Consider the following 24,258-nt stretch of genomic DNA (forward strand, 5'->3'; position numbering starts at 1 on the left):
TTCCTCCAGCTTTCAAAACACATCTTTCCCAGCCAGTGCTTCCCTTTTCCCCAGTGTCCCTTCCCTCTGGAGCAGCATTTTCCCTTTTCAGTTTTCCTCAGGGCACAACACAATAACAGCTTTCCTTGGCCAGGTGTGTGCAGGGCTAATCTAGACCTGGCTGTAGGTCACTAAAACAGGCTGTAAAATCCAAGATGCCCAGAAAGAAAAGCGATTTCAAACTCAACATCAGCATTCCCTGTTCTGCAGCAGAGGAGTTCTAACCCTCAAACAGAGCTTGCCCTCCTGCAAAGCTCAATTACAGCCCCTGCCAGCTGTTTTTGAGGAATCCCAATTCCTGGTCTGGTTCTGTAATGGAATCTCTTATCCCTGGGAAAAAGGAATGTGAAGTGCCACAGGTGGACACTGCTCCTATTGCTCCTGCCCAGCAGCCAGAGGCTGCTTTTCCTGTAGTACCTGTCCACTTCTGGGCTTTATTTGTCTCAAATCCTTGTTCCTGTCTCCCAGGCATGTTCCTGCTTGGATCAACCTGCCTCAGTGATGACAATGTATCTTCTGAATCCACGGAAAGCTCAGCAGATTTTGCAAACAGTGATGCAAATGAGCAGCATTACCCTTTGCAGTGAAGGTGATTAGCACAGGCTTAAATCCTGCCCAATACTCCTCCAGCTCTGAGCCTGCAAACACCCTGTTACAGCTCAGGTTACTCTTAAGCTCTGCCAGGGGAAATTGAAGTTGGAGAGCAGAAAAAACTTCTTTGCAGAGAGAGTGCTCAGGGATTGGAATGGGCTGCCCAGAGAGGGGGTGGATTCCCCATCCCTGGAGGTTTTTCAGCTGAGCTTGGCCGTGGCACTGAGTGCCATGATCTGGTAAAGGGACTGGAGTTTGACCAAGGGTTGGACTTGATGATCTTGGAGGTCTTTTCCAACCCAATCCATTCTATGATTCTAAATGAGGTGTCAGAAATGCCCAGGGCTCTCCAGGTGCAGGACAGGCTGTGAGCAGGGATTGTGTTTGATCAGGACAGCAGAAAGCACCACACCATCATCTTAACCAGTTTTTTTTGCCCAGTCCCACTTCTAAGCAAAACCAACACATAAAGCCAAGTGCTTTGCAGATTTCTGAGTGCTGATGCAGTACTCCTTCTCCCATCAAAATATCACTGGTGGATTTAGAAACTCTTGCCATATTCAATCAGGTCCCTGCCTCTGCCAGTAGGATACAGCAAATGCAACCCAGATTTCAGCAGCAAATGAATCAGTAGATTGAGAGCAGAAGGTTTACACTGAATGGAATATTAAAAATCAGTTCATCTCGACAAGTAACATTTTTGGTAGCTTAGATAAACACATCTAGTGCATAGCTGGATTCATTTTGCTGTCATCACCCAGAGCTTTCAAAACATAACAAGCCTGGTGAATCAGCCATGCCTTTGAAATATGAAGAATAAGACAGGTTTTCAGATTTTATCAAACAAAATATGATAGATTAGGAAAACTATTAGATTACCTATCCCTGGAGGGTTTGTGTGATAGTTTGTCAGTTCATTTCGAGTTTCTTAGGGAAAATATCAGCCTAAGGGTTTGTGGCACAACTGAAACACCGTGATGGAATCACTGCTCCCTCCTGCCTCATGGAGCAGTCAGCTCTTCTGCCTCATCTGTTCACATCAAACCTGCCTCCAAATGGTGTGTGAGCAAGAGATCTTTTGATTGGAAAAGCTGATACTGCATCTTTACCAGAAACAAGCACCATGAACACAAAGCCTTGAAAAGCCAAAGCAACGATAATGGTAAATCCTGGAGTTGATGATTAGGGAGAGATTGGACACTGTGCCATCGACTGAGTGGTGACCCCAACCCACCACAGAAAAGCAGTGAAGTCAGTTTGAAACACAGCAATAAAACTCACACTGTGACGGTAGAAGGGGTCAACTTTTGTAGGGTATTTGTCAAACTGCAAAGGGATCAAAGCACAGACTAGTTACTGGATAGTTCCTTGCTTTACTTCTGTTGGCAAAATAGAAGACAACTTCTCTATTACTTGGCAACCAACAGAGAGAAAAAAATATGTGGAAAATTAGTTTCCAATCAAACTGTTTGGGATTTTCTTTCTTCAAAGCAAATCAAGGTCTTTCCAAGGCAGGAAAAGGGAGGAGGCTCCAGAGTGCACACTCCAAGCACCCTCAGCTCCCGTCCTGGCATCTGACCCTGGCACACCTGGGCAGCCCCTGTCCCACAACCCTGGCAAATTCTTACACTTTTTTGTGAACAAAGAATAGAGTTGTGCTCTACTTATCCTCACATTTCTGCCTGGGGTACGCACCATGGGCGGTGCTGGCGTCGGCATGATGGCAGTGGGTGGGATGGCGTGGGGGAAAGGCGTGAAGGTGTGCTGGTGAGTGTGTTGGTGTGTGTGCTGGTGCTGGTGCTGGTGCTGGTGGAACTCTGTCCTCAGGTAGGGAGGGGGGCCCAGGGAGGCGCCGCGGTCCGCGCTCTGCGACGCCAGGAACCGCGTGTTCAGCTCCTGCCGCAGGAGGTCTTGTTCTGAAACACAAAACAACAGCACGAACCCCCTGTCAGCTCTGGGACTTCTCCACACCTTGTGCCACTTAACTCTGCTGGCTGGGGTAGCAATGCCATGTTTAACTCCCTGTACAGCAGGAAAAGGTTCCCTCGGGTCTTCCCCAAAGGCCTGAGACAGAACAAAGTCTCCATTTCCCTGTTCTCACCAGGCCTGTTTTCACATTCCTCTGAACATTAACCCAAGAGTTCTCCCTAAATTTCCATGGACATGGACACAGTCCCACACAGGTGAGGAGGTACAAGTAAGCTGGAGTGAGCAAACAAGAGCTGCTGCTAATGTGAATTGCCCTGATGTACAAACTGATGTTACCCAAACGTTGATATTCCTCCATTTTTTCCCCTACTTCCTTCTCACTGACCAGGGCAGGCCCTGGCACAGGGTGCCCAGAGAAGCTGTGGCTGCCCCATCCCTGGAAGTGTCCAAGGCCAGGTTGGACAGGGCTTGGAGCAACCTGGGCTATGGAAAGTGTCTCTGCCCATGGCACAGGGTGGAAAGAGATGATCTTTAGGTTCCCTTCCAACCCAAACCATTCCATGGTTCGATGACCTTTCCACAATCAAAGTATAAAAGAGCAGAGCCTTCTCCACTGATGAAAATCTCTCCATCTCAGCCCACACCATCCTGCACACACCCAAGGTCAGCAGTGCTGGTGTTCACAGCCACTGCACAGCCTCTCTCCAGTCAGGGCAGCAAGGATGGGCTCAGACCACAACTGCAGTGATGACCTCCACTCAGGGGTCACAGATTCCCTGTGGACAGATTGTGGACTCCACCACATTTTTACCATGGGTTGTACAAAACAGACATGGAGAAGGGAAGTTCTGGCCAGGTGGGGGTTGTTCTCTTCTCCCAGGCACTCAGCAATAGGACAAGGGGGCACGATGGGCTCAAGCTCTGCCAGGGGAAATTGAAGTTGGAGAGCAGAAAAAACTTCTTTGCAGAGAGAGTGCTCAGGGATTGGAATGGGCTGCCCAGAGAGGGGGTGGATTCCCCATCCCTGGAGGGTTTTCAGCTGAGCTTGGCCGTGGCACTGAGTGCCATGATCTGGTAAAGGGACTGGAGTTGGACCAAGGGTTGGACTTGATGATCTCGGAGGTCTTTCCCAACCCAATCAATTCTATGATTTTATGACTCTATGAAAGCACAGCCTTACAAAAACAGTCAATCCCAGGGCAGAGGGATGGGGTAAGTCTGGATGATTTTTGGCTTTGATACAACTCAAAATCATTCACCAGCAAGCCCAGCCTCTCCCAAACCAACAGCCCGAGTGACTAACCCCAGAGAACCGCCTTCCTACGCCACACAAGCCTCACCAGGGCCACCACCCCCACCACGGCTCTCACCTGAGTAGGTGCTCCCAGCGGGGTGTCCTGGCACCTGCAGCGTGCCCGACGTCAGCGGCGGCGGAGGGGGCAGAGCCGCGGGCGGGGCGAACATATTGGGGTGGTGCGGGTGGGCGGGGGGCGGCAGCGCGGGCGCGAAGCTGTGCAGGGCACCGGGGCTGGGCAGCGGCAGCGCGAACGGCGACGCCGACGGGTGCTGCCCCACGTGGGCAGCGGGGGCCTGAGGCTTGGCAGGGGTGCTGCTTCTGCTGCTGCTGTTAAGGAGAAGGAAAGTCATTAGGCTTTGCACGGAGCACGGGAAAGCTCCAGACACAGCCCCACGGTGGGCACAGCACGGAGCCAACTCGTGGGTTACAAAGGTACGTTTTGATTTCCAGCCCCACCACTGTCACAGTCTTTCCTCCCACCATCTGCTGGAATCTTTTCCTTCCCCTGGGCTCTGCACACCAGCACCTGAGACACACTGTCCCTCTCTTTCCTCTCAACATCTGCTGGACCTTTGTAGGGGTGACTGTAAGTGCATCCCTTAAGGAAAGCAGTTCAGAGTTCTCCCTTAAAGAGAAGAGAGACACCTGTGGTGTGTGGGGTCCTGTGACCAGTGAGATGCTTTGGTGAATGTGAGGTGAAGGGGCCAGCCAATAATGCCATGACATGTTGGATGTGAGAGGATATAAAAGGAGTGGATGTTACTGAGAATAGATCTATGAGCTATGAGGAAACTGTGAAACTCTCTCTTAGCTGAATCTCTCCGAGATGAAACTATCTTGAATAAACTCTTGCAAACTCTCTAAGTTGTAAGCCTTCTGATCAAACCTTCTGCTGCCTGCTGTGCCTGAGCTCTTCTATCATTCACACTGCCCCTTACTCAGGATGAGGGGACCCCAACAGACCTTTGCTGGGATCTTTCACTTCCCACAGTCTATGCAAACAGCACCTGAGACACACTGTCCCTTTCTTTCCTCTCAACACCTGCTGGACCTTTGCTGGGATCTTCCTCTGGTCTGTGCACACCAGCACCTGAGACACACTGTCCCTGACTTTCCTCCCAACACCTGCTGGATCTTTGCTGGGATCTTTTCCTTCCCCTGCTCTCTGTACAGCAGCATCTGAGACATTGTCCCTCCCTGTGGGAGCCTGGTAGTCTGTCCCCCAACAACACAGGGATGACACACAAAGGAGTAATCAGCTCTGTGCATTCATTACTTAATTATCAGGTCCTTTCCACATGACTGCTTCTGATTCATGTTTTCAGGCAAATGAAGTTCAAAATCAGTGATCACTGCATTAGTAAAAGTTTAATTTTTTTGATATGAATCAGTAAAAGACTGCAGCAAATGTGAAAAGAAGCTGAGAAGGCAACAAAGATGTGCTTACTGTGTAGTTAATGTCTCTCTCTCCCCCCACAATATAAAGAGATGAGACAGTCAACAAAATAACTATTAGTGATTACACTGGTTGCAATTTTTCAGGTTTCTTTTCCTAAGGATGAGTATTTAAAGTACACTCATGTAGGGCTTAAATCTGCTTGTCTTTATTTCAAGTAACAACATGCTCCTATTGCAGTGGCTTTCAAAGACAAGCAACACCAGCTTGGTTAAAAATAAACACCTCCAGAGTCAAACCATGAAGCGACCACAATGCTGGTTCACCAGGTCTTGAAGGTCACCATCTGTCTCAGATTTGGGGAGTGATGACATAGCTCAGAGCAGGGGAAACTTGAGGTCTCTGAGTCAGAGACATCACAGGTTCCTGTGAAAGTGTTGCTTAATCTCACTGCTCATCTTTTGAGGGGTTAACAAAAGGTGAGGCCGATCTCGCTGTGGCCAGGTGAGAGAAAAACACTGAAGACTGCAAAGAGCCAGCAGGGCAGGAAAACATGAAGCCCTGGTGTGTGACTGGTGGTGCTGGGCTGAGAGCTGCACCAGCCTCCCTGCTCTAGGGCATGGCAGTGGCTGGAGAGATCACAGATTTACAGGCATGGGAGGGTAAAATGGGCAGCCTTCAGAGAGCAGCCCAGCCTGCAGGAACTGGGATTTTCTTTCCCCAAGAATCCCCAAGTATGAGAGGCAGGAAAAGAAAAAGCTAATTTAAAAATACCCAGAGTTTATGGGATGGCCAGGTCAGAAACAGAGTGGTCCTGGCTTGTCTCAGGGAAGGAACTGAGGTTAAAGGCACTGGGAAGTTAAATTACCTCCAAGGGGTGCCATGGATTGGACATACTCTGGACATGGCAGATGGTTTGGGGAATGATTCCAATGGGAAATTGCTGCAGAGCCCCAGTGAGCAAAACTCCATTGCAGCAAAAGTTAAAATTAGAATAATATTCATTTATTAATACTATTAAAGAGCTGGAAAATAGGAGTAAGTCATTCTATCACCTGCCAACCCAAAGAAGCCAGGGGTCCTGCCAGAGTGGGTTTGAATGTTTAGATCTTGTGTAAGGGTGAAGGGCTGAGGGAGCTGGGGGGGGTCAGCCTGGAGAAAAGGAGGCTCGGGGGGACCTTCTGGCTCTGCAATCCCTGCCAGGAGGGGGGAACTTGGGGAGGGTGGGGGGAGTGGGGTGTCAGGCTCTGCTTCAGGGCACAGGGACAGGAGGAGAGGGCATGGCCTCGTTGTGCCAGTGGAGAGTCAGACTGGATATCAGGACACTCAAAGAGTGGTCAGGCCCTGGCACAGCTGCCCATGGAATGGGATATGCTGGCACTTGTCTCCTTCAGCTGCCCCCCCTCCCCGCAGCACCCCACTCAGGCTCAGCCCCACACCCCACCCCAGCCCCCCGCGGGCAGCGCGGGCACAGTGACCTGGATCCACGTCTCCATCCTCCCACCTGAGGCTGTTGAGGCTCAAGCTGCTGCTGTTGTAGGCAGAGAGGGGCTGTGCCAGGCTCTGGGTGGCAGCGTGGGGCTGCCCCGCGGGCACGGCCGGGTGGGCAGGTGGCAGCGGTGACTGCGGCCGCGGCGGGTGCTGCCCGGGTGGGTGCTGTCCAGGCGGGTGCTGCCCGGGTGGGTGCTGTCCAGGTGGGTGCTGTCCGGGTGGGTGCTGTCCAGGTGGGTGCTGTCCAGGTGGGTGCTGTCCGGGTGGGTGCTGTCCAGTGGGATGCTGCCCAGCAGGATGAGGTCCAGAGGGATGCTGTCCAGTGGGGTGCTGTCCCACAGGGTGCTGCCCAGCAGGGTGCTGTCCCACAGGGTGCTGCCCCGGGGGGTGCTGTCCGGGCTGGGGCACAGGGGGCCGTGCAGGCTCCTCGGGGGGCAGCGGCGTGGGCAGCTCCGGGCGCGGGGCGAGCGCAGGGCTGGGGCAGCGGGCACCGGGCGGCGGCTCCGAGGGCGGCGGGGCCAGAGGCTGTGGCACCTGAGGACAGGGGTCTTTGGGCACCACGGGCTCGAGGAGTGGGTCTTTGCTGCTGTCCTGGCTCTTCTCTTGGCTCCTTTCTAGTCCTGATACTTTCGGGACAGTCGGGCCCCGAGCGCCAGGGGCGTCATCTTCAGCGGGTGTGCCAACTCCGAACTCCTTATCTGCAACAGCCAGAGAGAGGACAGTGGGTCAAGTAGGAGGACACAGGCCAAGCCAAGAGAGCTGCTGGGCAGTCACACTCTGGGCAGGTCCATTTTGTTCTCACCAAGAACTGTCCATGCCAACATGAAACCAAATCACAGCATCACAGAGTATTTGGGGTTGGGAGGGACCTCTGGAGATCATCCAGTGGAACCCCCTGCGCAGGCAGGGCCACCCAGAGCAGGTGACACAGGAACACATCCAGGTGGGTTTGGGATGTCTCCAGAGAGGGAGACTCCACAACCACCTTGGGCACTTGTTCCAGGGCTCTGCCACCTTCCACGGAAAGTTCTTCATGTTGAGATTTTCTCTCTACATTGGGTCAAAAACCTGAAGTTTTTATATATGTTACTTAAATCAAATCCATCTGCCTTTCATCCTCTCTCTCTGATAACCCTCCTCCAAACACACCCCCTGTAGAAGAGAGACCCTGTTTGGTGCTGCTGTTCTGTCCTTGCTCCTCACCATCACTCCCTCACTGACCCCCTGAGGGAACAAACGCCATGTGAGCTCTGGGCCTTATCACAGAAACATTAAGGTTGGAAAAGACCTTTAAGATCATCAAGTCCAACCAACAACCCATCACCACCACCACATTAACCACTAAACCATGTCCTCAACTGCCACATCCACAAGTTTTTTGAAAACTTCCAGAGATGGTGATCCCACCACTGCCCTGGGCAGCTGTGCCAGGGCCTGACCACCCTTTCAGTGAAGAAATTTTCCCCAATATCCAACCTAAACCTCCCTGGCATAGCCTGAGGCTGTTCTCTCTGCTCCTGTCCCTGTGCCCTGGAGCAGAGCCCGACCCCCTGTCCTGGTTCCCTCCTCCTGGCAGGGATTGCAGAGCCAGAAGGTCCCCCCTGAGCCTCCTTTTCTCCAGGCTGAGCCCCCCCAGCTCCCTCAGCCACTCAGACCCTTCACCATGACACAAGACCTAAACATTAAAGCACCCACTGGCAGGAACTCTGCCTTTTTTGGGTCATGGAACAACTTATTTCTGCTTTCCAGCTCTTTAATAAGAATAATGAATATTATTATAATTTTAACATTTGGTACAGTGGAGTTTTCCTCCCTGAGGCTCTACAGCAATTCCCTGTTGGAATCACTCCCCAGACCTTCTGGCAGAGCATATCCAGTCCATGGAACAAACCTGGGGGAACACTGTTGACTCAAGACTGGCAAAGGTGCTGCCTGCAGGTGGGGGACCAGGAGCACCATTTGGGGCAGATCACACAAGGACTTGGAACAGCTGGACTTGGACCTTCGGCAGCTACGGAATAGCTGCACATGGGAAACACACAAGGCTTGGAGGGACTTGGGACAAACTTGTAAGAGTGTCCAGTGTTCTAAATAGCCTGAAGACAGGAAAACTTCATTCCTTCTTCTGCCAGTTTTTAGGGGTAAATGCCTAAATGCATGATAAATTCAGAAGAAAATTGCCAACAGCTCCATTGTCCAAAGCCTGGAGTAAAGGAGTGCAATTAAGAGCATGGGGAGTGAACTCTGCCAACCCATTGCCCAGGCACACACATTCCCTGACCATCACATCACTGGAGACAGCCTGGCAGCAATGTGTCACAAACATGGCATCATTTGGGTTTGATTTAATTCAGACATCATAACTAACCCATGGCAGGCCCCCTTCACTGGGAGGTGGGGAAAAGGGGTAAAAAAAGGGTAGAAAGGGAGGCAAAGGAGAGAAGGAAGGAAGGAAGGAAGGAAGGAAGGAAGGAAGGAAGGAAGGAAGGAAGGAAAAGGAAGGAAAAGGAAGGAAAAGGAAGGAAAAGGAAGGAAGGAAGGAAGGAAGGAAGGAAGGAAGGAAGGAAGGAAGGAAGGAAGGAAGGAAGGAAGGAAGGAAGGAAGGAAGGAAGGAAAAGGAAGGAAAAGGAAGGAAAAGGAAGGAAGGAAGGAAGGAAGGAAGGAAGGAAGGAAGGAAGGAAGGAAGGAAGGAAGGAAGGAAGGAAGGAAGGAAGGAAGGAAGGAAGGAAGGAAGGAAGGAAGGAAGGAAGGAAGGAAGGAAGGAAGGAAGGAAGGAAGGAAGGAAGGAAGGAAGGAAGGAAGGAAGGAAGGAAGGAAGGAAGGAAGGAAGGAAGGAAGGAAGGAGGGAAGGAGGGAAGGAGGGAGGGAGGGAGGGAGGGAGGGAGGGAGGGAGGGAGGGAGGGAGGGAGGGAAGGAAGGAAGGAAGGAAGGAAGGAAGGAAGGAAGGAAGGAAGGAAGGAAGGAAGGAAGGAAGGAAGGAAGGAAGGAAGGAAGGAAGGAAGGAAGGAAGGAAGGAAGGAAGGAAGGAAGGAAGGAAGGAAGGAAGGAAGGAAGGAAGGAAGGAAGGAAGGAAGGAAGGAAGGAAGGAAGGAAGGAAAAAAAGTAAGCAGACTTATCTGATGAGGACCTACTTTAATCACCTCTGAAATATGCAACCTGGAACAGGCACAGAGGCTCCTCCACAAATTTGGATCAGAAGACTCTGGAGGCAAGAGTGGGGCTCGAGAGGGATAAAAATAATTACTCTGCCGTATGCTCAAGGTCCATCTCCCTGCAATCAAACTGCAGGTTCTACACAAAGGGAACTTGGCTTGCATGAATTGTTTGGCTCAATCCCGTTTGATCAAACAGCTATAGAAGTGAGACAGAGAGTGATCTGCACATGTGTTAAGGCAGGTCCCCAGAGAGGAAAGAAGTGAGCAACAGTTTGTTTAGAAGAGGTGGAGCAGTTCCTAGTCCTTATGGGACTAAGAGTTACAAGTTTTGGGGGTTTTTTGTTTTTTTTTTTTTTTTGGAACAATGGCATAATAATTAGGGCTTTGAGGGCTTAGCATTGTCATTAGAAATTCCCTTCTAGATGAATGAAGTAGGTGGTCTGGAAATCCTGCAGAGGTGATACTTCCAAATCTCCAGGGAACGCTGAGTGCATTCATTAAATCCTTTCCTTTGGTATTTTTAGCCCCTCTCGTATGTGGAACATTCGTTGGGCACAGCTCTGTGTTGGGGATCTGCTCCTCTCACAGCAGAGAGGGGCTGGCAATGCCACTGCCTCCTCCTGAGGATTTACAGAATCCCCGACTGTTCTGAGTTGGAAGGACCCACAAGGACCATCAAGTCCATCTCTTAAGTCAATGGCCCACACAGGGGATTGAACCCATGACCTTGGCATTATTACAGCCAAGTTTTAACCAACTGAGCTGATGTTTTGCTGCTGCTCACAGCCCCTTTACACAACCCCAAGTACCATTGCTGGGAGTTTGCACTTGGAAGGTGCTCTGTGCAGGGAGATGATGTGTCCTAGTTCAGCAGGAGGGACCAGCTAACCCTGTGTGGGGGTGATGATAGCTGTGTATTCTACCCCCTCTATTCATTCCCCAAGGACAATGGGCCATTAGCAGCAGCTGCCCAGGGAGCCATTATCACCTTCACACCCAGCATGAGGGGGCGGGGCTGCCAATGGGCCATCAACAGTTCAACACCCCCTGGCTCCCAGAGTTAATCACCCATTGTGTGAGTCCCCGCCCAGGGGGAGGGACTGGGTGCTCCCTGAGGGTACATAAGTGGTGGGTAAGAAGACCTCAGGAACCTCTCGTCGGATCCAGAGGAGCAGCAGGACCTCGACAGCAGGAGATCACCGCTCTTGCCCAGACCACAGCCCTCGCCTGCACCAACAGGTTTTTCTTTTCCTTTTGCTTTGGACTTGGGGGAACCACAGGGGTCTCAGCACAAGGGCAAACAAACCCCCTTGGGTTTGTGCCCCAGGACACTGGGTTATACTGCTGGGGTTTTGTGAGTTGAAAGCAATTTCCCTTGTGTGTCAGTGTTGTTATTGTAATATTATTATTAAATTTTAGCTCTGACTTATAATCTCTCTCGTGGTGAGTTCCTTTCCCCTGCTGGTTCACCTTTAAACCAGCACATGATGTTACTCCAAACATCTCACACCCAACATGCCCAGGTTTCTCCCTCTCCCTGTCCAACCCGCTGCACCCACAGTCCCCCCAACACAGGGTCAGCTGTCCAGGAGTCCCCAGTAACACCAGTAAGCCCAGTTCACACATCCCTGCACAGGTGATAATTATGATGTATAAACCAGACATTCTTCATCCCACAGTATCTCTCTGGGGAGCTGAAATCCCCCCTCAGTGATGAACACCCCCAATTACAAGTACTTGGGCTCCCAGTCCTCCCAGCACTCACTGGTGGGGCACATTTCATCTAAATGAGTGGCATCACTGCCCTCACCAGGGCTGCCCATGGCACTGCTCAGGCTCCCCAGGGCAGTGGGCACAGCCCCAAGGCTGCCAGAGCTCAGGGAGTGTTTGGACAACACCTCAGGGACAGGGTGGGCTTGTTGGGGATCTGTGAACTTTGCAGAGTGTCACCCAGAAACGGGGCTGTATCCTGTGCTGTCACTCCCCCCTCTGCCTGCATGAGGGTTCAGCCTCTCCACATCTGGCCTGGGTGTATTCAGGCATCTTCAGAGAGCATTTCAGAACCAGCACAGAATTTCCCACTTTCCTGAGAGGGAGGTTTTCAATTAAGCTCCAAGTCCTTTGTGCACAAGTAGGAAAATGGCAGGAGTTTTCAGTGTTTTGCAGCATTATCTTTGGGACTGAGCCTCCAGCCTACCAAAGACATATTTTATAACATTATCTAATTTAAAAATAGTATTCACTTTCTTTTTCTACTTTGCTGAGTTAACTCTTCTCTTGAGAACACTGTCTCTGCTTAACTCCAATTTTCTGCAAACTTCTTAATGCAAGATAAAACCCCAGATCCTTCAAAACCAGAAAAACTTTTCTTCAGCTTCACCCTGGATAAAGTTGGTGCAAATTGTCACAACCAACACAAACCCCTAAAAGATCTCTGGAGTCAGGGAGTGAAGGAAAGATCTATCCTGCAGACCACCAGCCCTGGGAGGTTCACCTCAACAAATCCTGGAAATAATTAACCAGATTTAAGACCTCATTGTCCACTCCATATTGATTAGACATTGGTCAGTGCCACACTTGGATAAGGGGGGCAGGAGCTGTTGGTGCCCAGGAGGGAGGAGGGTGTTGGGGGCAGCAGCCAACACATAATCACACAGGCCCAGAGGGATTCAGCTGCTCTGCTGGATACACAGAATTTGCTAAAAACAATTCCTCATTTTTAGCACACAGTCATCTTTCATCCTAATTCCCAAGGACACTAACAAAGCATTTGATTATGCAAATGAGGAACATGCCTTGGAAAGCAGAGTTACTGCAGCTCTGTCATCTGCTGATAGCAATTACTCCCCAGCAAGCAGGTATTTAGTACAAGTGAGCAGCAAGGCTGGTGACACACTTTGTACTTAATTATAAAACAAAGAGAACCATTCAGGACAAAAGAGTTTGCTGCCTCCTGTTAAAAATGTTTCTCTTCTGCGTTGAAATGGATTTAATTGTCGACAATGAAGTTGCAGATCAATGAAAAGAAGCACTTAGTGGGATTGCACAAGATGTTGACAACTCTTCAGTCATTGAGCTGCTTCTGGCCCTGATTTGAGAGTGAAGAGCCCTCCAAACACTGCACATGAAATAATTTATTTCATCCAGCTGTTAAACAGAACATGGTCTGTAAGTGCAATCCCCATGGCCCATACACTGGGAGTGTAACACTGACAGCACTTTTAGTTCTTTTTTTTAAGTACTCTTTACTGAGGAACAAGTAGGATAAAGCTTTCTAGAGGCAAGCAAAGTGCAGAGCATCCAAACATCTCTCTCTCAGAAATCCTGGCACTGTGGGGCACAGGGAGGGGCTGCAGGCTCAGCATGGGAGAACTCAATCCTGCTTCAATGCACAGACACGACATGCACAGCCAAAGGTTTATTTCCAGGAGGGAATATCTCTTGACTTCCTAACCCTTCCAGTTCAGAATCAATAAATGACACCATTAACTGCACAACCCCAAAGTATTCCATGGCCAGCTCCAGTGCTGACTGAAGGAGACTTCCCTCAAAGGGGCTGGGAAACTTCCCATGTGGCAAGTGACTCTGACAAGTCACAGAGGGATATTGTTTAATAAAACTGGGTTTGAGCTCAAAGAGTTTTAACTTCCTGTCTCAATTCTGCATTTTCAGTTAAAGAAATGTAGGCCTTGTCACCACAGATATTTTTGAAGCACACCCAGAATCACAGAAGGACCTTGTTCAGCCAGGCAGGTGCTCTGTGCTTCCCACCACCCCCTGCACCAGCCCAAGGCTTTTCCACATCAGGTGCACAGCCCTTGGTGCCAGTTTATGAGAACCCCCCCACCCAACCCATGGGCTCTTGTGCTGGTCTCTGGTCAAAGATTGGCTTATACCAAAAACCTTGAGGTTTTCTGCCAAGATTCTCTGTAATTGTGGTAACAACCCTGGGCTGGTTTCTTGTGTACCTAAACCTCAAGTGTCACAGAATCATGGAGTGGTTTGGGTTGGAAGGAACCCTAAAGCCCACCCAGTGCCACCCCTGCCATGGGCAGGACACCTTCCCCCAGTCCAGGGTGCTCCAAGCCCTGTCCAACCTGGCCTTGGACACTCCCAGGGCTGGAGCAGCCACAGCTTCTCTGGGCACCTGTGCCAGGGCCTGCCCACCCTCACAGGGAGGAATTTCTTGACAATATCCCACCCAACCCTGCCCTCTGGCAGTGGGACACCATTCCCTCTTGTCCTGTCATTTCCTGTCCAAAGCCCCTCTCTGCCTTCCCCACTCCTCTTTTGGCTGTTACAGAAACACTCAGTGACCCTCCCAGTGGTGAGAGCATTTCAAACTTGCCCAGAGTAAATGAGGGGGCTGTAAAGGGCAATAATGAATTAAAAAAAGAAAACACATCAAGGCTTGATAATTTTCTCCAATAACCAACAGGGACATCACCTCAGCACAAGGTTAACCCCATGACAGGGCAAGGGAAGGAAAATATATTGGGTTTATTCAATATATTTGCTTTGGCCACATAGGCACAATATTCCCTCAAATCCCATGACAGCTGCTCATCCCACTCCAATGTGACAGGATTACTTGAATGAGCCTGAACAAAACCAGCTTTCAAAAGCAGCTTGAAAAGTATCACCTTATGAACACTGATCAAATTTAGCCTGACAGCTCAGCTTGATGTACCCAGGCCAGAAAAGATCTGTGTGATATGTTTGTACAGAAAAACAACCCATCTACCCCCTGTGAGAGGGGTCCCCCCACTCACCAGCCACATCCCCCTGGTGCCCTTGGGAATTTGTTCTTTAGAGCCAAGAAGTTCTGTTCTGATTTTAGAGGCATGATGCCAATATAAGCAGAGAGCTTAAAAACTCTTGGTAACTCCAAGATGAAGCTCAGCCTGACCATGAAAATTCTTAGTTTTAATTCCAACTACTTCAGCTCATTGGTGTCTACAAGAAAACTCTGCTGAGCTAACACGTCCCATCTCCACCCATCAGGGTTGCTTTGTACTCTTCTCATGCTTGGCACTATTTCACTCATTATTCCAATGCTGCAGAGAAAAATATGGGTATCATGGAATCACAGAATCACATTTAGGTTGGAAAAGCCCTCTGAGATCATCAAGTCCAACCATCCCCCAGCACTACCAAGGCCACCACTGACCCACGTCCCCAAGTGCCACATCCACATGGCTGCTCAATCCCTGCAGGGGTGGTGACTCCACCACTGTCTGGGCAGCTGTGCCAGGGCTTACTGTTATGGGTTCACCCAGGTGGGCCTGGATTTGGGCTCTGAAGTCTGGACTAGGCTGAAGCTGTCAGCTGACTTGAGCTGGGCTGAGCTGACAGCTGACCTCTTCTAGCCAGTAATTTTGTATTCCATACCACATTATGACATCATCTCCAGGGCAGTAGGAACCAGTGTGGGAGTGGTTAAGGCAGTCGCTTCTCAGCCCTCCTCTTGGGAGGACACACGATGCTGTCCCAGGGGGGATGGAGAGGACCAGGCCCACCACTGGCTCACAGGGTACCTCAGGAAAGTAAAATGTGCCATTCTGGGTCTCTCCTTTCTGCTTGAGTTTGTCTCCCTGGGGAATAAGCTTCTTCTTAAGTAATGTGTAGTTAAGACAGTAGAATTTGTGTGTTCGTTATGAAGTTGAGGTGGGGAACTTGTTGTTGCAGACTTGTGTGAGTGAATATTTGTACTCTCTTCTAATTGTCTCTTTCTTCCTGTGAAAAATATATGTAGATTTAGTATAAACGCAGTTTGAAGTGTTTTTTTTCTTTCCCCTCTCTTTTCCTCCCTCTCCCTGGTGTTAGGAGGGAGGCTTTTCTCTCTGTGCTTGGGGGAGTTGGCAGTTGCTTATCTCAAACCAAGACAGTTACCCAACCATCTGCTCTAACACAGCCCTGCTGAGGAGGAATTCTTCTGCTCTGGGTCACACCAGTAAATGCAGAAATGACATTTTGCTATTCCTGGTCAACAAAGCATCTCATTAAATGTGTCAATTATACATGTCCAATAATGACTCCCTCTGTAAATTGTCTGAATTTCTTGTATCAGGCTAAACATATCCCATGAATTTGGTTTGTTTAAAAGGGGAATGAAGAAAAGAGGCCAAGTTACTGAACTGGCTAAAATATTTAACAGAGGATTTACCTATCATTTGTGTTTCAGTCCTTTGACAACAGAGTTACTAAAGGTTTTCTTTGTATGTAACATAACTCTGCACACCAAAATCTTCCTGCAAGGGACAGCAGTACAGGACTTAAATGACTTTAGAGAAACTAAAATAGAAAAGAATACGAAACTGAGAAAAAGGTATGGCAGTGCCAGGGACTCTTTGGCATGTTTTGTTCTTGCATTAATTCCACAGCAGTTTCTCCACAGGAATAGAATATTCCCCTACAGGAATATGGCAAGTCAGAACTGAAGGGTCTCCAGGTTTGTATTCCAACCATTCATCCAGCACCACTGCTGTCTCCTATAGGTACTGGGGCCTTTTCTGGTCCAAACACCTCCTGGTGCCCTCCTTCCCTCAGCAAAACCCCTCCCTCACTGCTGCAACAGGTTTGCTTGGCATTGATAACTCGTGCTCCTGACTGTGTCTCTCCAAACCTGCTCTTCACAGCCACCAGTCAGACCACAGCCCACCAGTAACCCACCCTAGAGACACAACTGCAGTGGGACTCTCTGCCCAAATCCAACCCATGTCTGGGCAGGACGTGGGGAGCTGTTCAGCCTGGCACAGAGATGCTCTTCTCCAAGTTCATGGCAATTGGAAAGGCTGTGCTGCCAACCAGCTCTGCTTTCACATGTGTCAGGTCAGTTGGTGGTTCCTGGCAGAGTCAATCTTGGTACAGAAAAGGGTCCCTCATGTCCTAATTGCTCCACACATTTTACTGAACTCCTCTCACTACAGTTATCCATGACCTTGGGGGTTTTATTCCTTATAAATATACCCAGCAGGACTCTGTGAAAGGGGATTTCTGACAGGGCAATGGACTCATTGAGCACTGTGCCTGCCCTCTAACAGACCTGGAGGAACAGCACATGTCAGGTCAACCAGGCAGCTCCATGGGACCAAAAAATATTTTTCTTAAGCCCTTGTCCCAGTTGAGCAGGTGGGAGCAGTTTGTCCCTGTGTGGGTGTGCCCAAAGCTGGGCATTCTAAACCCTCTGGGCCATTGCCCAGCAACTGTTCCCAATGGCCCATTGGCAGCAGCTGCCCAGGGCACAGCTGAGCCCTCAGGCTGGGAGCTGGCTGGGAAAGAAGCCTGGCAGAGGAGCTGGGAGAACTGCCCTGCAGGGACTCCTTGGCACCTCCACACCCACCTGAGGGCTCAGCTCTGCTCAGGGGCCAGCAACCATTCCAAAATCCCCCCTGACTGCCAGAGTCAGGTCCCCCAGTGTGGAACTCCCTGCCCTGGGGGAGGCACTGGGGGCTCCCACCCAAACCTCAGGGGAGACAGTCTTGGGCTTTGGGGACTGGGGAACCACTCACTGGATGCAGAGGAGGAGCAGCCCCTGGCCAGGAGGAGCCCCCCACTCTCCACCAGACTGTGCCATCATCTGCACCAACAGGTTTGTCCCTTCCTTTGCCTTTGCACTCGGAGGAACCACGTGGGGCTCAGCACAGGGGCCACCAAACCCCCCTGTGTTTGTGCCCCAGGGGGTGGGTTACACTGCTGGGCTTGGGGGTTAAACCCAATTTCTCTTTGTGCCATTGCATTTCTTGGGATATTGTTATTAAATTGTAACTCTGACTTATAATCTCTCCTGTGTTGGGTTTGTTTCTCCTGCAGGTTTGTCTTTATACCAGCACATCCCTCTGGATGATCACTTGTAGCATGAACACAGGACAGGCAGTGCTCATCATCTCAGGGTACCACTTTGCCACTGTCCCATTTTGCTGAAGATTGGCTCCACTGTCAGTGAACACTGGCCATGGAAGTTTGCAGAAAATGCAGTTTGGGACACTTTTTTATCACCAACCTGAAAGTTGGAGTGAAGGTGCAAAGTCAGGGTAAAGGTGCTTGTGAACTGCTTGTTCACTGCTGAGACAGATGTTGACTTGAAGGAAGCTCTGACTGTTTCTTCCTAGAGATGTGGATAAGCTCTGCACTGTCCACACAGATCATTAAAAAGACACTGAGTTGCTGTGAAAGTGCCTTTGCACATGACCATCATCAGTGCTCATCTTCACTACACAATCACTGACTGACCTGCCCATCATGAAAACTGCAGAGCAGCAGATCAGGTGTGGTTTTTTTATGATAGAGAAGCTGCCACATGGACACATCCTGAGCCACCCCAGCAGGAATGGCCACTGGGCTGACACAAACACCCCCAGCCCAGCAGGAGTGACCACCAGGCTGACACAAACACCCCCAGCCCAGCAGGAATGGCCACTGGGCTGACACAAACACCCCCAGCTCAGCAGGAATGGCCACTGGGCTGACACAAACACCCCCAGCTCAGCAGGAATGGCCACTGGGCTCACACCATCACCCCCACCCCAGCAGGAATGGCCACTGGGCTGACACAGATTCCCCCAGCTCAGCAGGAATGACCACCAGGCTCACACAAACACCCCCAGCTCAGCAGGAATGGCCACTGGGCTCACACCATCACCCCCACCCCAGCAGGAATGACCCCTGGGCTGACACAAACACCCCCAGCCCAGCAGGAGTGACCCCTGGGCTGACACCAACACTCCCAGCCCAGCAGGAATGGCCACTGGGCTGACACAAACACCCCCAGCTCAGCAGGAATGGCCACTGGGCTGACACAGATTCCCCCAGCTCAGCAGGAACGACCACTGGGCTGACACGAACACCCCCAGCCCAGCAGGAATGACCACCAGGCTCACACAAACAACCCCAGCCCAGCAGGAACGACCACTGGGCTGACACGAACACCCCCAGCCCAGCAGGAGTGACCACTGGGCTCACACAAACAACCCCAGCCCAGCAGGAACGACCACTGGGCTGACACGAACACCCCCAGCCCAGCAGGAGTGACCACCAGGCTCACACAAACACCCCCAGCTCAGCAGGAAAGGCCACTGGGCTCACACAAACACCCCCAGCTCAGTGTCCACTCAGCACCACGCTCAAAAATCCAAATAACCATCCCAAAATGACTGGTTGAGCAATGAAGAGGACACTGAAGTCAGACCTGCCACACATCCCCTTCCACTGTCCCTGTGGTGTGGGTAATGAGCTGGCAGGACATGGGGCTGACTCAACAGCTTCCTACGAGCAGAAGGTTCACCAGCTCAGGATGGGAGGCTGGGACAGCCCTGCAGCAGCCCCAAACACAGGGGGTTTTCCACAAACTGGAATCATTAGCCTGTGTATGATTCCAATACCGTCTGTACTCCTCACTTTTAGTTTGATTCATGTTGTGCCTTGTTGCTGGGCTAATTATTACCCAGCACTGGTGCAATCAAAGCCTCAGCCTCACGCACGGGACTTGGTGGTGTTGCCTCCACGGCACAGGGACTGTAATTCTGAAAGGATTAAAAGTTTACCAGCACAGCCACACAAAGTAGAAAGTGAATTGTTCACTCTTCTCATCTCTGTTTGGAAATTAGATTACAGGCTCCAAGTGAGCTGAGACACAGAATGAGGCAAATCTGTGTGATTAACTCACAGGTGGCCAGTGAGCCTTTCTGGGCTTCAAAGCCTGGCAGATTCCCATTAGCTGCAATAATAGAAGAATGTGTACTTATCCCTGAGCCCAAGCCCTGCCCTGTGCCAACACAGCTACCTGCTGTGCTAATCCTCAGCACCAATACCAGCATCCTCAGCTGGGGCTTCACAAGTTTGCTCAGCTGTCAGTTGGGATACACAGTGTGTGTGGCTCAGCAGAGCTCAGTCCTGCCCAGGTCCTGGCTCCCCCCACACCCCACAACCCCTTCCTAGCAGTGGGGAGGAATTGGGGGCTGCCCTTGGCCAGTCCCAGGCTGTCAGCAGCTGTTTCCCAGCACTAAGGTTTGTACCATTGATTTCCTCTAAATAAACAAACACAGCTTTGCATTCCTGTCTCTGCTGAAGGCACCGTGTGAGGGTCAATGCAGCAAAACCATCACCCATCAGAGCAGAGAACAGCAGAGACAGAGAATCCAGGGATGGGCAGAAGGGTCACAAGGGAGATGCAGAACATCAGTGGTCCATTTCATAGAATCATAGAATGGACTGGGTTGGAAAAGACCTCCGAGGTCATCAAGTCCAACCCTTGGTCCAACTCCAGTCCCTTTACCAGATCATGGCACTCAGTGCCACGGCCAAGCTCAGTTTAGAAACCTCCAGGGATGGGGAATCCACCCCCTCTCTGGGCAGCCCATTCCAATGCCTGAGCACTCTCTCTGTAAAGAATTTCTTTCTCATCTCCAACTTCAATTTCCCCTGGCAGAGCTTGAGCCCATCGTGCCCCCTTGTCCTATTGCTGAGTGCCTGGGAGAAGAGACCAACCCCCACCTGGCCAGAACTTCCCTTCAGGCAGTTCCAGACAGTGCTGAGGTCACCTCTGAGCCTCCTCTTTTCCAGGCTAAACACCCCCAGCTCCCTCAGCCTCTCCCCACAGCACTTGTGCTCCAGTCCCTTCTCCAGCCTCGTTGCTCTTCTCTGGCCCCGCTCCAGCCCCTCAATCTCTTTCCTCAACTGAGGGGCCCAGAACTGAACACAACACTCAAGGTGTGGCCTCCCCAAGGCAGAGTCCAGGGGAAGGGTCACTGCCCTGGGCCTGCTGGCCACGCTAGTTTGGATCCAGGCCAGGATCCCATTGGCCTTCTTGGCCACCTGGGCACACTGGTGGCTCCTGTTGAGCTTCCTGTCCCTCAGTCCCCCCAGGTCCCTCTGCCTGGCTGCTCTCCAGCCACTCTGTGCCCAGCCTGGAGCGCTGCAGGGCTTGGGGTGGCCAAAGGGCAGGACTCAGCGGGATTTAATGCAGGATTTCCTTCTGACCCATCCCAGGTGCAGATGTGGTGGGACGATGGGAGCCCCACACTCAGCTACCAGGGAAAACTCTCCAAGTCCTCCCAGCAAGAGGCTGGTTAATGTGATGACCTTTGAGGGTTTCTGCCTCCAGAAAACTCCCATCCTACACTGTGGAAGTGTGACAATGTTATTATTATTTCTATAAACATCTAATAATCCTCTGACCTCCCTCAAGCTCTTCACTATAACATTATCTTGCATCAGGGAGCTCTACAACTCAACTTACAATTTCCTTTTCTCCTTTTCATAGAATCACAGGATCTTTAAGGTTGGAAAAGCTCTCAAAGATCATAAAGTCAAAAGTTCAACCAAAGACCTCCCTTGACCACCAAACCACATCCCAAAGTGCCACTCTACTCATTTTTTGAACACTTGCAGGGTCAGTGACATCACCCTGGGCAGTCTGTGCCAGTGCTTGACCACTCCTTCAGTGAAGAAATTTTTTCCTAATATCCAACCTGAACCTTCCCTAGAATGTGTTGGGGAAAGAAATGAGAAATAGTCTTCCAATTCCTGTATTACAAATTCACCAGAATATTTCAAACTCTCTTTATAATTTATACATCAAAATTCAAAAAAAAACCCCACTTGTTCAACTGTGGTGCTGTGGACAGGGAGCAACTAGTGCTTGAGGAACCAACCTTGGCCCTGCCCTCCCACCCTGCCCTTCCCTGGCATGTTTTATAAGCCAGTCTGGAGAAACACTCAGAATTCAAAGTAACCTATTCCCCCTTCATTTCCCTTTTTCTAAAAGCCCCACCAAAGCTTCCTTCAATCAAACAGTCCTGCTGCTGGAAGAAACTCTTGGAAAACTGCCCCTGTCCCTCAGCCCTGGCAGAGCACCCAGTGCAGCCCCAAAAGCACCAGCAGGCTCAGAGCTCTCAGCCTCCCTCAAGTTATGCACATGTTTAACTGGATGTGAAGAGAGTCAATTCCTGATGAAGCAGCAGCTGATTATTTGATTTGTGCAGTAACAGGATGCAGACACCTGGGCTCCCAGGCAGCAGCTGGTGCAGTGGTGGGGATGTGCCTGCTGGGGATCCTCATGTCAGGGAAGCAAAGGTGGCACTGACCCCCCTGCTGGTGACAAAGGCTCCCACAGCCATGGTCTGGGTCACCCTGGTGTCCTCCGGTTGGGGGTGGTGACCACCCTCCCCAGGGCAGGACTGCACATGGTGCCAGTTGTATCACAGGATTCCAGATGCTTCAGGTTGGAAGGGACCACAGTGAGGCATCTGGTGCCACCTCCCTGCCCAGGCAGGGCCATCCCAGAGCACATGGCACAAGATTGTGCCCAGAGGGTTCTGGAATATCCCCAGGGAGGAGACTCCACCCCTCCCTGGGCAGCCTGTTCAGTGCTGGGTCACTGCACAGGGAAGTTCTTCCTCCTGTCCAGTTGGAACTCCCTGGGCATCAGTTCCTGCCCATTCCTCCTGTGCCAGGGCTGGGCCCCCCCAGCAGAGCCTGGTCCGTGCTCTGCCCCCTCCCTGCAGGCACTGCCAGCCATGGGGAGGTCCCTCTCAGTGTCTGCTCTGGAGGCTGAACAGCCCCAGCTCCCTCAGCCTGCCCTGGGCAGGGAGATGCTCCAGTGCCCTCCTCATCCTCACAGCCTGCCCTGGGCAGGGAGATGCTCCAGTGCCCTCCTCATCCTCACAGCCTGCCCTGGGCAGGGAGATGCTGCAGTGCCCTCCTCATCCTCACAGCCTGCCCTGGGTGGGGAGATGCTCCAGTGCCTTCCTCATCCTCACAGCCTGCCCTGGGCAGGGAGATGCTGCAGTGCCCTCCTCATCCTCACAGCCTGCCCTGGGTGGGGAGATGCTCCAGTGCCCTCCTCATCCTCACAGCCTGCCCTGGGCAGGGAGATGCTCCAGTGCCCTCCTCATCCTCACAGCCTGCCCTGGGCAGGGAGATGCTCCAGTGCCCTCCTCATCCTCACAGCCTGCCCTGGGCAGGGAGATGCTCCAGTGCCTTCCTCATCCTCACAGCCTGCCCTGGGCAGGGAGATGCTGCAGTGCCCTCCTCATCCTCACAGCCTGCCCTGGGTGGGGAGATGCTCTCTGAGCTCTGCCAAGTGCCAGCAGGAGCCTGTGCTCCAAACCTTTCCAGCAAGGAACCAGCCATTTGCTCCCAGACAAACAGCAGCCTGAACTCTGCAAAGCTGCACACCAGGAACTCCCACTTTGTCTGAATAACTGGTGGGAGAGAGGAAAAAAACCCATTCCCCAGCCCCTCCCTTGGCTCAGTGCTCTGTATCCAAACCTCTTCCATTTAGCACAGGTGAACCATTGAGAAAGAGGCTTTTATTGCTGCACTTTGATTTTCATCTCAACACCTGGACAGCCCACATTTTACTTTAATTTATTTTCCCCACTCTGTTCCTCCTGTCCAAGGCCTTTGATGATGGAAAACATCCCTCTGAGGGAACGTTACAGCACGCACTGAACTCCCAGCATGAGCCTGAGAGACATTTCCTGGTACTTTACCCCTGGGTCTGGGTCAGAGTGGGGGGTTGCAGAGCTGTGGGCAAAGGGGTTGGTTTCTGTCCTCCCAACACTTCCACTGGCAGCTGGCTCTTCTCCCAGTGCTCAGCTTTGGGACATAGAATCATGGAATGGTTTGGGTTGGAAGGGATCACGAAAACTGTCTCATCCCACCCCTGCCATGGGCAGGGACACCTCCCACCAGCCCAGGGTGCTCCAAGCCCTGTCCAGCCTGGCCTGGGACACTCCCAGGGATGGGGCAGCCACAGCTTCTCTGGGCACCCTGTGCCAGGCAGGGAAAGATTCCTTCCTAATATCTCATCTAAACTTACTCTCTTTCAGCTTAAAAGCAGAAAAAAAAGCTATTTCCATAACTGGTTTAGTTTCCAAGGAGCTTCAGAAGCTGCTTGATGGAGGCACAGGTCTGATCCCAGCATCCTAAAATCCATGGGGCTGCGGATGGCAGTGTCCATCAGAAAGTTCAATTCCTTATAAATGAAAGATAGACCCCACCTGTGGCATGAAAAGTCCATCCTGGAGCAAGGGGAAACCTTTACAAATAACATTTATTTAAGTTTAAGAAAAAGACTTTCAAATTGAGGAAAAAACCCGAACCACTTTCAGTTTTTATAGTATTGTCAATTCTTTTCACAAAGGGAGGTAAAACTAAACCCAAACATTTACTGGGTGCTGGAAGACCAAATGAAGCACATATGATGTTTCAACAGCAGCCCAGTGAGATAATCAATAAGCTCCAATTCAGGTTATTGACTTCTGCACACCCTTGCAGGCACCAGGCTGCAGATGAAGGCTCTGGAATCACCAAACTCTTCCATTTGCTCTCGTTCAGATATTTCACACTGACATTTT

General features: G+C 51.1%; 1 protein-coding gene across 1 annotated transcript in view; it reads right to left on the bottom strand.

Moving 5' to 3' along the window:
• The window catches only part of AUTS2 (activator of transcription and developmental regulator AUTS2), a 573,438-nt gene that overhangs the window by 23,207 nt on the left and 525,973 nt on the right, over positions 1-24,258 (bottom strand). Inside the window, exons 6-9 of the mRNA XM_071575035.1 lie at positions 6,757-7,441; positions 3,930-4,183; positions 2,326-2,546; positions 1,912-1,956 (exon numbers count right to left, since the gene is read on the bottom strand). Of these exons, the coding sequence (XP_071431136.1) occupies positions 1,912-1,956; positions 2,326-2,546; positions 3,930-4,183; positions 6,757-7,441 (1,205 nt within the window). The remainder of the gene's footprint in view (positions 1-1,911; positions 1,957-2,325; positions 2,547-3,929; positions 4,184-6,756; positions 7,442-24,258) is intronic.

The sequence above is a fragment of the Pithys albifrons genome, chromosome 21 (genome assembly GCF_047495875.1).
Source record: "Pithys albifrons albifrons isolate INPA30051 chromosome 21, PitAlb_v1, whole genome shotgun sequence".
Lineage (NCBI taxonomy): Eukaryota > Metazoa > Chordata > Aves > Passeriformes > Thamnophilidae > Pithys > Pithys albifrons.